The 12,569-nt window shown below is 33.4% G+C and overlaps 1 protein-coding gene across 1 annotated transcript; it reads left to right on the top strand.

Annotated features, from left to right (window-relative positions):
• Positions 1–7,413: 7,413 nt before the first annotated feature.
• Positions 7,414–12,018, top strand: LOC133192817 (uncharacterized). The gene is made up of 5 exons (XM_061328825.1): positions 7,414–7,466; positions 10,620–10,741; positions 10,987–11,151; positions 11,700–11,746; positions 11,908–12,018. The coding sequence occupies exons 1-5, from the start codon at positions 7,414–7,416 to the stop codon at positions 11,962–11,964; spliced, it is 444 nt and encodes a 147-aa protein (XP_061184809.1). The 3' UTR covers positions 11,965–12,018.
• Positions 12,019–12,569: the final 551 nt, after the last annotated feature.

Raw genomic sequence — 12,569 nt, 5'->3', positions numbered from 1 at the left:
ATTGAGAAAATATGACATACCAGGTAATGCGTAGAACAACGAGGGAGTCATGATGCAAATGCATTTTGGCTAACATTCAACGCAACGACACGATGTCTGAACAGGACAAAAATTATTAAAAATATATAATTTAAGTAAACTGAATGTATACAAGGGAAAATGATGGTGAATGTCAACCCCTTATTAAATATTTGATTTGTAGATCTCCTCTCAGCATGTGGGTAAATATTAGATACTTTTCTTAACGCTACAACAAATAATATCCAACTAGGATTTCAAGCTGACATATCATTTTCCTTGCATGTTAGTAAACAAATAAGTATTGTTCATAAAGCCTATTAAATTCTTCTTCATTAAATACGCAAACAAACCACGCAATGATCTAATTGTAAACTGGGAAGCAGTTATTTTCTGTTCTGTGAAGTTATCGCCCTTACAATTTTAAATTACTTTCATTTTTTGCATAAGTAAACAATTCTGCTAAATTCATTTTAAAATAAAAAGATCAAGAATAAATGTTTTATAATTTCTCTTAAAATAACGATAAGAATTTTCTCTGTGTTGTAGAATAAGTATTTTCCCCATTATTTTTATTGTAAAAAACTATGAAACAATTAAGTATTATGCATATATATAGTTTATTTCAGAAGGCCGAAGAGAAACTCAGTCAAACGAACAAGAAATAAACAAAGAGAGAGGGAGAAAGTGGGGAGAGAGTTGAGGAGAGAGAGTTAGGGGAGAAAGAGGGGGACAGAGAGAGAGAGTTGGGGGGGGGGGAGAGTGGGGAGCGGGAGAGAGAGGGGAGCGAGAGAGAGAGGGGAGCGAGAGAGAGAGGGGAGTGAGAGAGAGGGGAGAGAGACTGTGGTGAGGGGGAGTAGGGAGAGCGGGGGAGAGTGGGAGTGGGGGGAGAGAGAGGGGAGTGTGAGGGGGAGAAAGACAGTGCAGGGGGGAGAGAGAGGGGGGAAGGTGGAGTGTGGGAGAGAGAGTATGTGAGAGGTTGTGCGAGGGAGAGACTGGTGAGAGGGGAGTGATGGAGAGGATAGAGAGAGTGGAGAGAGGGATAGAGAGAATCGGACATGAGAATGGAGAGGAACATGGAAAGAGTGTAGATTGGGCAGAGAGAGATAGTGGGGAGAGAAGGAGCTTGATATCCTTTCTGTTTAATATTTAAAATTTGTAACTTTGAATATATGAAGTTTTCAATCAGTTCTTTACATGTTTTCAACTATCTATATATAACATCCGGGCAGTTCACAAGTCTACAAAGTAAAGTCTATAATATTTTGTCAAATTTTGATAATGAGAAATTATGGAGAGATAAAAGAGCCATGATTTTTTCCCTTATTTTTATCTTTTCAAATTTAATTCAAAAATTTTGTTTTATTTCCTATTTTAGTTCTAACTTAATTTAAATTTTTAATTTAAAATTTCCAGTTTTATACCATTTTCTTAATGTCATTTTATTTTACGATATTTAACGATTAGCGGGTTCCAGTAAAAGTCCTTCTAAGCCTCTTTCTTTACTCTTCCTAAAATATCAACAGCAGTGAAGGAGAAACTTCAGGAGTATTGTGCAACAATATATTCGAAAAAATGGTGTAAATCAGATGTGGATGCTTAAAAATTCCAAGGAACTTTTGGAAAATTTGAAATCGCAAAATTTTACCAAAATCAATAAAATAAAAACGTACATGTACGACTTTTCACCTCTATATACAACCATTCCCCACGATAAATTAAAATCCAGACTTTTTGACATCATTGACAGCTGCTTTTTCAATAAAAATGGAGCTCGCAAATTTATTTACCTTGTCATTGGTCATTTACAATTTTTTATGCTAAAAAACATTCTAATTGTAAACACAAGTACCCTGAAGTTAATGTTAAAAGATTTTTTAGTTTCTGATGGACTATATCTATATAATTTTTGAAAACCTGGTCTTCCAGCAATCTGTCGGAATTCCCATGGTTACCAATTGCGCTCCGTTATTAGCAGACTTACTTTTGTATTCATATGAAGCCGAATTTATTCAAAATCATATACATGTACATGAGAAGAAGAAAACACTTGGTGTTGCCTTCAACTCGACATTTAGATATATCGATGACATATTATAAATAAACAATAGTTATTTCCATTCATATGTCGACACGATATGTCCCTGTGAGCTTAAAATTAAAGATACCACAAAGTCTGACACATCTGTTTCATACTTGGATATTTTACGAGAAAAAGACGTTTATGGTAACATAACCAACAAAGCTTCATGATAAACGTGATGATTTTAACTTATCAATAGTCAACTGCCCTTACTTATGCAGCAATAAGCCCTTATAACCTGCATACGCGGTTTATATCCTCAGTTGATTCGTTACGCAAGAGCATGCTATACGTATGATCATTTCCAAAAGAGGTAAGTTATTGACAAACAAGTTAATGAAAAAAGAATATCAACAGTCTCGTTTAAAGTCATCATTTCAATATCCATGTCAGCAAAAAAAAATTTTTTTAAAAATCTATCATTAAGTAAAATGCTGACTGACATTTTTCATACTAATTGTTAGGCCATTATTTACTCACTGAATTGTCGATGGAATTTTCCGTTATTTCCCGAGCAGGGATGCTCACTCCTCCATGGCACCTGATCCCACCTCTGATGTTTAAGAGGTCCTTGTTTGCTCTGCACATGATTTGTATTGTTTGAATGGACTTTTGAGCTTGAATACTGTTTGTTATCACCATATTCCATGATATGAATTAATTTTCGCTTATGCACGGCATTCGGGGATCTAGATGAGCATCGGTTTTTAAGGTCCCAGCCGAAAGACCATTGACTTTCAATGTCGAAGGAATAGTCACTATCTACATGTATATTAAACATCTTGCTAGGTTTGGCACGGCACCAGAAAGATTGGACAATGGAACTCTGTGGTACTTATACTCCTCTATCCTTTCCCATTATCAAAATTTGACAAACGTCTAGAGTTTACATTTGTAGACTTGTGAATTGTCTTTGTGTTTTTTTAAAGAGCTTGGCAATATAAATAGCAGTAATATGTAGAGGGATGAAAGCTTAACTTACAACATATGCAAGTTTAATGTCTTATTTACTACAAGTAGACGAAATGTACACGTATGATATCAAGCGGGGCAAAATTACAGTAAATTCTGAAGTTTTATGTTCGGAACTACATGCTAAAATTAATCGGAATTATCTACTTACATGTCTAGACTATGAACCTGATACGATTGCAAGTTCCGATTTACAAACTATTTGAACACTATTACTCTCCGTACTTTAGCACCCTTTTCTCGTGACCGCTGCCTTTTACTCATTTTGTTCAGAAGAGGATCGAGCGTGGGAGGGGGATCTTTAGTAAATGAAATAGTACCCTCCAAGGTAACACGGATCCCTTGTTAGATTTATAAGTTTATGCATAGGAAGGTAATCGGCTAGTCCTTCAGAAGTTTCATTACTCCCTACCCCTTCAATATCCTTCATGTTTTTGTTTCTTTTTGTTGTTTTGTTTTGTGTATTTGTGGTTGTGTTCTGATTTGTCCTTTTTTGCAAACCTCTCCAGTAAAGAAACTAAAATATATACCGGTGTTTTGCGATTCGTTGACAAACAAGAATGTTCCAAGGAACACATGTGTAACCTGCATTGTGGTTTCCTTAAAGAAGTAAATAAATGTAATAGTGGTCAGTTTATTATAGTTTATGTATTTGCCTGCAAAGAAAAAAATGGCATCCATGGATTAGTATAAGACTGCAACAGAATCTGACAATCAAAGAAAATATTGTTCCCTAACCCTCAAATGAATAATTAAATAGATTTTGTTAGAAATAACTACTAGTACTCATCATTTATTAATACGTGTTTCCAACAATCCCCCAAAAGAGATTTCAGTCTGTCTTAACTGCAATTGTTAGCCTACATGATCCATTGTGGAATGATAATCCCGATGTATTTACATAGTATTTAAATCTAAGTTTATATGGTTAGCGAATATGATACAGTTTCAAAGCACTGTATCATAAGCTCAACGTGTTTCCAACAATCCTCTAAAAGAGATTTCAGTCTGTCTTTACTGCAATTGTCAGTCTACACGATCCATATGAAATACTAATTCCGATGTATTTTCATAGTATTTAAATATAGTTTGTGCGGCAACTGAAAGTACAGTAGCATGATCTCATAATCATGTATAAATGCTAATTATCAAAATCCTGCCTTTTAAAATTCAAAAGGCATAAGTTAAATTAAACTTCCCGAGGTATTTTTTGCAAAGTAGGTCAATGGTCAAGTGGATTGTAATGCTGGTATTTTTCACAATATCTTATGACAAACAGTGTACATGCTAAATAGCATAGACTAACTTCTTAAATTTTAAAATATTCTGTATATCTGCACTATGAACTATTTCTGAAAAGTAGGTCAAAGGTCGAGGTCAAGGGTCACGAGGTCAGTAACCATGGTAATGTGCCAAGCAATGTATGTGCAAAATATCAAATCCATACTTCTTTCAACTCTCGAGATATAGGATGTGACAGACCGGGTAAACTGATCCTTAAGTGCCGCTCTGCTCTGAAGGCGACACAAAAATGTCGTATTGTGATACTTTTTTAATGTCGTATTGTCGTATTGTGATACTTTTTTAAAGACCGATATACCACAAATATGCTTGGACTTTTGATTTCTTAAAAAAAGTTTTGAATTTTAAGATGTCAGAATTTAACGTTTTCAATTGTGACAACAGTAACATTGCTCTTGTATGGTTGCATTTCGTTGCAAAACTGTGGTCAAATCAACAAGAACGTTTTGTTACAACGTATTTATGATAGGTTTATGCGCTCTGTTTATAAATGGAGGTTAATAAAAACAAGAAAAGATCAATTTAATTTTTTTTGAAAATAATACAATACATATTGCAATACATTAAAAACATCGCAGTATATCACAATACGAAATTAACAGCCGATACCTAACCCTAATGTTGAATTATCACAACACCCGTATTGACCGAACACGTCATGTGTTTATCTAGTGATAATCTGATTGGCTATGTATAAGGAAACCTCTTTTAGAATAAGAACAGAAAAACTTTGACGTTCGCTCCGTGATAGTGAGGCCCGGGTTCGATTCTCGTTCGCTGTGAACATAAATCGTTTACATAGTTAGTATTTTAACTGTTCCTTCGTCAAGCTCCGAGTGCTAGAAATCAGGGTTCTTTAGGTGAAACCTTATAAACTGAGGTCCCGTGTCACGGTAGGCGTTGGTACGATAAAGAAGCGTTACTGTTCAATCACTGGCCCTGGATGCCGAGTTTGAAACTCTTCACCGGTGTATGGTGACGTCTCTATTCGAGTTTACAATTGTTGAACAGGGCGTAAAACAACATACAATCAGCCAATCAATCATTTTTTAAAGAAATGGGTGGAATACACCGGTCTTAGGAGAAGGTGAGTTTATGTATTTATACTATACAATCAAAAGCCCCCCTCCCCCTTCCATTCACACCGAAACCCCTGACCAAGACCCAGAGGCTATGGAATTCACAATTTTGAAGGTGACACCTTAAGTTTGCAGATCATGACTATGCACTTACTTTCCTTGGTATCTTTCCAGGAACAGAGAAGAAGAATTTCAAAGAAATAATTCATTTTCACAATATGAATATAGATATGAATTTATTGAATTAGAGCCTCCTCCTCCCCATACCGGAACCCCTGACCTAGAACAACAAATTTCACAATTTTGGAGGAGGCTTATTTACTCATCATTACCACGCACCTAGTTTATTTAAAGGGAAGAGTGGACATTTTCAATACATGTATATGATCATTAGAGTCACGATCTTACATCAGAACCCCTGATCTGGGACCAAAAATATCACAAATTAGGAAAAGGCACTTTTTCTCAATATTACCACTCACCTAGTTTATCTGCTTTAAATGTAGGGGAGGGAGGACATTTTCAAATACTCTGATTGAGTACACTGTATAGTGATAATCTTAAAAACTTTGATTTACTATAGTTATCAATAAAATTACATTGTCGTGTTTAAGATGATAACTCTACATGTCTGATTTGAAGTACCTAAAGGCATTTGTATACTTTGACTCACTGGTAAAATATAATATGAGTGGGTCTTCCCACTCTCTACCATCGGCTCATACATTCACCCCTGTTGTTGGCTCGCGTGTATAACAGAGATAAGCACGAGAAATGGTGCGTTTGTCTTAATTCATTATAATTGTCTGAGCAAATGATAGTCCTTAAGGATAGATATTTACTAAATAAATCTAAAACTATTAGTTTAATTTGAAATAATCCTTGAAATATTATGTTTTTACGTTATATCAAAAATCTTGACGCGAGCCCATTACAGAGGTGTCTGAGAGAGGAACGAACGACAACTCTGCATAGGAGATTGGGGTCTTCCATCTACTATATCAACATTGATAATGTAAAAAAAAAAAAAGGAAATTAGAGACAAGCTTTATTCATTTAGAAATATCTTGCCATTAGCAGTCATTAAAACCTATTTGTTTCGCAAGTATCCTAACAGACTAACAATAAAATGAAAAGGTATTGCATTAAAAGTGCATTGAATTTGATGTTGTATATACAAGACATCAACAGATATTTTATGTAAATTTGGAGAAATTTGCAAAACTGGATAATAGTTGCGAAATTAAATGCGACTTCTCTCATAGAAAAATGGTTTACGATGGTTTTTAACACTTTGTTTTACCAAAGCTATCATTTTGAAAACTTTGGTCTACTATAGTGATAACTCTGACGCTTTGGTGAACTATAATGATCTAAATAATCATGATTTGTCGCTTAACGCCGATAAAGTTGAGATAATTCAGCTCAACGCTCAAATCATCCAAGTCTAATAAAGGAGCCTTCTGAGGTGAATGCGAAAATAGAATCATTCTATGCGGGAAACGGAGTTTACGTCTACACTGGAAGTTATACACTATTTTGATTTTTAATGTCATTCTTTTTTTTTTAATAAGATTCTAAAATGAAATTCGCAAAAATATAGTATGAATCGAAATTTTAGGGAAAAAAGCTTTAGCAGATAGCAATAAGAGCACTTACGTTTGGTGCTACTGTACTTATATTTTAAATACTAGTAATAGAGTAGCAAATATTAATACATTTGCTTCTACATGGTTTTCATCATGGATAAAAAAAAGCATTGCACGGACGTGCACGTGCAAAAACAGATAAGGGGAAACAATTTTTCATTCTTTATTATATAAATATTAAATATTGTTCAGTATATTATTATGAATTACATAAAACGGCTATGATAACAGATGATTTCTTATCTAGCCTTAAGAATACGTATAAATACTACAGACGTGACTAAATCTTCCAAGTAGTGTCTCTAGCAATATGTGGAAGATAGCTCTTTTAGTTTGGGGAGTAGGATTAGCCCTTGCTGTACAGTAAGTTAATGTACAATATAAAAAGTCAAAGTAGCAAGCCAGCTGTGAGTTAATGTAACAATACTGATAGTCAGATTGATTGTATGTTGTTTTACGTCCCATTCGAGAATTTTTCACTCATATAGAGACGTCAGTGTAACAACACAGTAATTCAATTAAAATTTCACAGAAAGTTAATTAAAGACTTCAATAAGATAATGTCATCATAAAGAATCTACCGTACGATTAAGTATGTTGACACAAAAATAGAGTAAGCCATCTCAACAATTTATTAAATGAATGTAACATATAGTAATTTAATGCAATAATACAATGTTAGTGTAACATTACAATAAGGTTTTGTTTTAAAACATGAACAGTTACCCACTGTTGAACGCTCTATCATTTTCTTTGCAATTGACAACTCTTGAACTCTTCTATATTTTCCGTGTAGTTTACTACTGTTGAATACTGCTATATTTACGTTAACCACTGATAAATGATGCTAAATTTTCGGTGCAGTTGGCCACCGTTGAAGTTGAATACTCCTTCATTTTTATTGACCATTGTTGAAAGCCCTTTAGGTCAGCTCCATTAAAAACCAACTGATGCGGACTTTGAAATTTTGGAGCATGCACTGATCTTTGAAAAGTTTGAGTGGCTCTACCTTTTTTCAAAATAGTCAAAAGTATGCGGACCCAGTACTACATGTATAATGTCATACATTTTAATTATATGCTTTTTAAAGAATACAACATTGACATTACTAGTAATTTTACAAAATGATAATGAAACGACTGTATCCTTGTCATGACTTATCTATTTTTTTCCACGAAAGAAACAAGACATTAATATGACAAGTCTTTGGAATTCATGTCACATATTGACATGCTATATAGCTATTAGAATTCAAATCTAGGTTGTTGTAAGAATTATGGAATTCCATACTCTTATCCCAAAATAATGTAACTTCACATTGAATACAGTCTGAGAGCTTTACTAACTCTGAGTGGCCAACAATAGTTACCTCTACAGAATTTCACGAAGTTCAAGTGCACAATAAGTGGACAGTGCATATAATTTTCTAAATATTAACATTCAACTAACGGTTCACCTTGCATAAAAATCTTTGAAAAGGAGACAATTAACAGCCAACTCACTATTTAAGCAACGCTGATAGAAGATATTCAGAAAGGCTTTCAACTCCCAGTGGTCAACTGTTACCATGTATTCAGTTGACCACTAGTTGATTGCTAGTTGACAAACTAGTTGACGGTCAATGAGACATTTTTGTGCTGGGATCTACAAGATAAAACACTATATTACCGTGGATATCTCAGAATAAAAAATATCTCAAAGCAACTCTCAGAGAGAAATATTTGCCCAAAAGAATGTGTGTGTGATGGTGTGTGTGTGAGGGTGTGTGTGTGAGGGTGTGTTTGTGTGTGCGCGCGCGCATTGCACATTGCATTTATAGAACTTCTTTGGTAATCGAGATCAGTAATGTTCATCTCTGAAATGTAAACGTATAGTATTTCCATGTAGATTTAAACATAAGTAACACCTTTGATTATCATAGCCTCTATTAATAATGAAACGTAGTTTACTTCATGAAAATAATGAATAGTTTTAAATTTTAAGTTCAAATACCCAATGTGGGTCTACATATACTTGATTCATTTTTCAGTGAATCTGATATATATAGCACATGGATCATATATTTTTTGAAGTAGTTCTAACATTCATGAACATTGAGCGATGAGTAATGCTTACGTTTGACCAATCTGCACTCTTGTTAAACTTTGACCCTTCCGGTGCTGAAATGTTACTTAACAAATTTTGTATGACGGGTGATTTTGTAACTGTCTTATCAATATTCGTGCTATCGTAGGCAAAGAACGTGCGTCCACGTCATGCTTATTCTGCACATTTACTGTATACTGTGGGTGTAGTCGTGGCAATGTTCTGAAACGTGAAACGTGTTTCGTATCTGTTTATTCAATGTACAATAAATTAAAACATTCATTTGAAATAGTACAGGTGGTACAGGTACAATAGAATTTTAAAATTATTGTTAAATAAATGGAGCCCCTCAATCCATTGCAGACAATAATTTTGCAAGATTAATTTAAATGTGTATTTTTTAGGTTCAATATTTGATATAAAGTTTGTCAGAAATCTGAAATTTGCCTAATTTTTTCTGATTTTTGTGACTAAGTCTCTAGCTTTTAGGGAATTTATTAGGAAAATGTTAATTGAGTAAAGTGGAAAAAAATTTGTTTATAATCCATTTTCACATTTTGTCAAATTTATCTTCCTGATCCTTTATCAATTGAGCAGGAAAAGATTGTGGTTCAAATAAAAAAAATGTTAGGAGGGCTTTCATTATTATCCAAGAAAAAAAAATGACAAAAGCTAAACTTATGTATGTACAGTGTGGTCAGTGTAAAAACAAATCAAAAACACTTCAAAAACACAAAGCTAAGAAAACGAAATATATACAACAGAGGGTTTGGCCATGTTGATTCAGTAAGAATTAACTTCTGGAGTATACATTACATTGGTGTCGCTTCGATCAAGGTTGTAGGCAGCTGCCTTACAAGAATGTCTCAAGCTCTGTTTGATTTCCAAATATTAAAACATTTTAAAATGTGTATTAGCTAATATTTCGATGGATGCTCACATATCAATGAATGGTTGACATTTGGCTTTTCAAATCCGTTTCAAGTGCATTACAAGTCCAGGAACTTTGAATTAGTAAAACTGAACCTCCCCTAAGAAATATTCACTATAGTCTACTATATTAAATGCACTTTGATACTTTGATTTACTATGAAACTTTATTGTAGAACATTTTTGAGATTTCAAGGCTTAAAATTTCTTAAATTCGATGATAGAGATGTAAAATTTGGAAATAACAAGTAAATATACAAGTAATAGTTGCATTAGACTGTTAGATATGAAAAATGTGCACTTATGAATTGGAGAACATAAAATATTACAATCTAAAATCCATAGTAAAAATGCTTTGAATTACTCTATTATTACATATATGATGTATCAAAATTAAAATGATAGAATTGACACTAAAGCATAATTTAAAGTAATTATCGCCAAAAGACTTGTTGAAGATTAGTGTTCTTAGGTATTATTCACAAATGAGTTTATTTTTAGGGTAGACTTTCGTCCTTACGACCATTCTGCCGAGCTTCTTTTCAATGGATCCGACTTCAACCATGATCACATCTTTTCCCGCGAGGAGCTAGAACAGGAATTCCAAAAGTATGACGCAAACGGTAAGCATTGATCATCACTTATGTATTAATAGTTTTTATTGTAGCTAGAATAGATATTAAAAGAAAGTGTATAGTTGCTTTGAACGATCAAGTATGTACTTAGTTCCGGTATTACACGTATTATGTATTATTTGCACAAACTATAACCTTTTTAAAATACTACTAAAAGTGGTTTATAAAAGTGATATACTATCGTCTTATAATGTTCAGTACCACAAACTATTTTTGTATCAAAAATCAATTAGGGGATGGTCGTGTTTCTCGCCATGAGTATACAACGTACGTAACAACTACAACCCCCGAACTCCACGACTTTGCACATGCGCTCTACGATGATTATGATGTTTCCGGTGACCACCATCTTGATCATCACGATTATGATATGTATTATGCCAAACTAGATGCTGACAGTAAGTTCAGGACGTTAATTTTATTCGAGAAAAATGTCGAGTGAAATGAACGATTGTTTTTGAAATGAGATTCATTGCTATTACTAGGATTGAAAAGAAATAGACATAACAAAGTTATATACTTCGTTATTTTATTTGACGTTGAGTATTGCTTCTCGCTGAATGGAATGTTTGTTTAATTTGTGCACATTAATTGATCAAAAATATTTGAAATCCTGTTTTTCATTTTTTTTATTATTATTATTTAATACTAGCCTTCCATTCATGCTAAATGGGATATTCCTTCCAGGTTCAATATAGAAATCTAAATTGTATTATAATAAAATTGCTAAATCTTGAGATAAGTTCTTCTTCACCAATACACAAGAGGGAATTTGAAAAATAGGTGTTTAAATAATTGCTTTAAATAATTGCACATTTTTCGTTTACATTTTGTGAATAAATCTGTATTCTTGGATTTTTGGTAACAAGGGAGTTTATTGTCGGTGGTGGTTTTCACCGTCTCATGTTTCTGACATTATTTAAAAAGAATAAACTTCATATTGAAGGTGATGGACAAGTTACACGTCCAGAATTTGTGGATTACTGGGTTAAGGTAAGATTTAAAATAAGAGAAAAGTGTCATTTTTTTCAGTGCGTGAAGAGATTTATAAAGCCAACGCCTTTGTATTTCAATTAATGTTTATTCAATGACATCTCTCAATCTCTCTTTTAAAAAAAAATCATCGATTCATACATGTCTGATCTTTTTTCCAGCTGTTCATAGCGACGGAACACCTTCACGGCCACGGACATAGTGGACATGGCAAATAAGTACATTGTCGAGATTAGAGATATAAATATACACATGTGTGTATGAATACTTCAGTTAGTTCCCATTCTTATTTTTTCACTTTATGATAACGCTCTGATGCGTCTGCTCATCTGTATACATGCGCGATTTGAAGGATGGTGTACATGTTTAGCATAACAAAATACTGAAACAACATAAATGGAATATACTCTTATTATAGTTTTTGTATGAAAACGTGAGGTGTTACCAGTGCCAAATGTCATTGAAATACCTCCACGAATTTATTTCATTTCTTCAAAAGAATTTCGTCAGACGAAATAAAAGCCTCAAATAATAATTTATTTCACATGCATAATGACAAAACCATATATTTACAAAAGAGCTATTTTTGCAAAGAATGTTAAATAATATTTAGGAGATTTCCCCAAACAAGAAACCAGATTCGATAAAATATTTTATACACTGTAGGTCAAATTTAAATCGAAATGCGATCTAAAATTTAATAATGCAAGATGTATAATGAATTGTCCCAATCAAATATTTCAAACTTTATTAAAGAAAAAAAAATTAAGTAGTCAAAAAATGACAAGCAGGCTAAATTAGGTGTGCGTATCTTTTTTTTTTT

Source organism: Saccostrea echinata, unplaced genomic scaffold (assembly GCF_033153115.1).
Source record: "Saccostrea echinata isolate AGI-Se365-2 ecotype Australia unplaced genomic scaffold, CSIRO_AGI_Sech_v1 ptg000025l, whole genome shotgun sequence".
NCBI lineage: Eukaryota > Metazoa > Mollusca > Bivalvia > Ostreida > Ostreidae > Saccostrea > Saccostrea echinata.
The sequence above is the reverse complement of the archived record's forward strand: the minus strand, read 5'-3'. Positions and strand labels throughout refer to the sequence as shown.

Coding starts and splice junctions, on each gene's coding strand:
- LOC133192817 (XM_061328825.1), top strand. CDS start 7,414: ATGTGGAAGATAGCTCTTTTAGTTTGGGGAGTAGGATTAGCCCTTGCT. Junction 7,467..10,619: donor GGATTAGCCCTTGCTGTACA/GTAAGTTAATGT, acceptor GTTTATTTTTAG/GGTAGACTTTCGTCCTTACG. Junction 11,152..11,699: donor TGCCAAACTAGATGCTGACA/GTAAGTTCAGGA, acceptor TTCATATTGAAG/GTGATGGACAAGTTACACGT.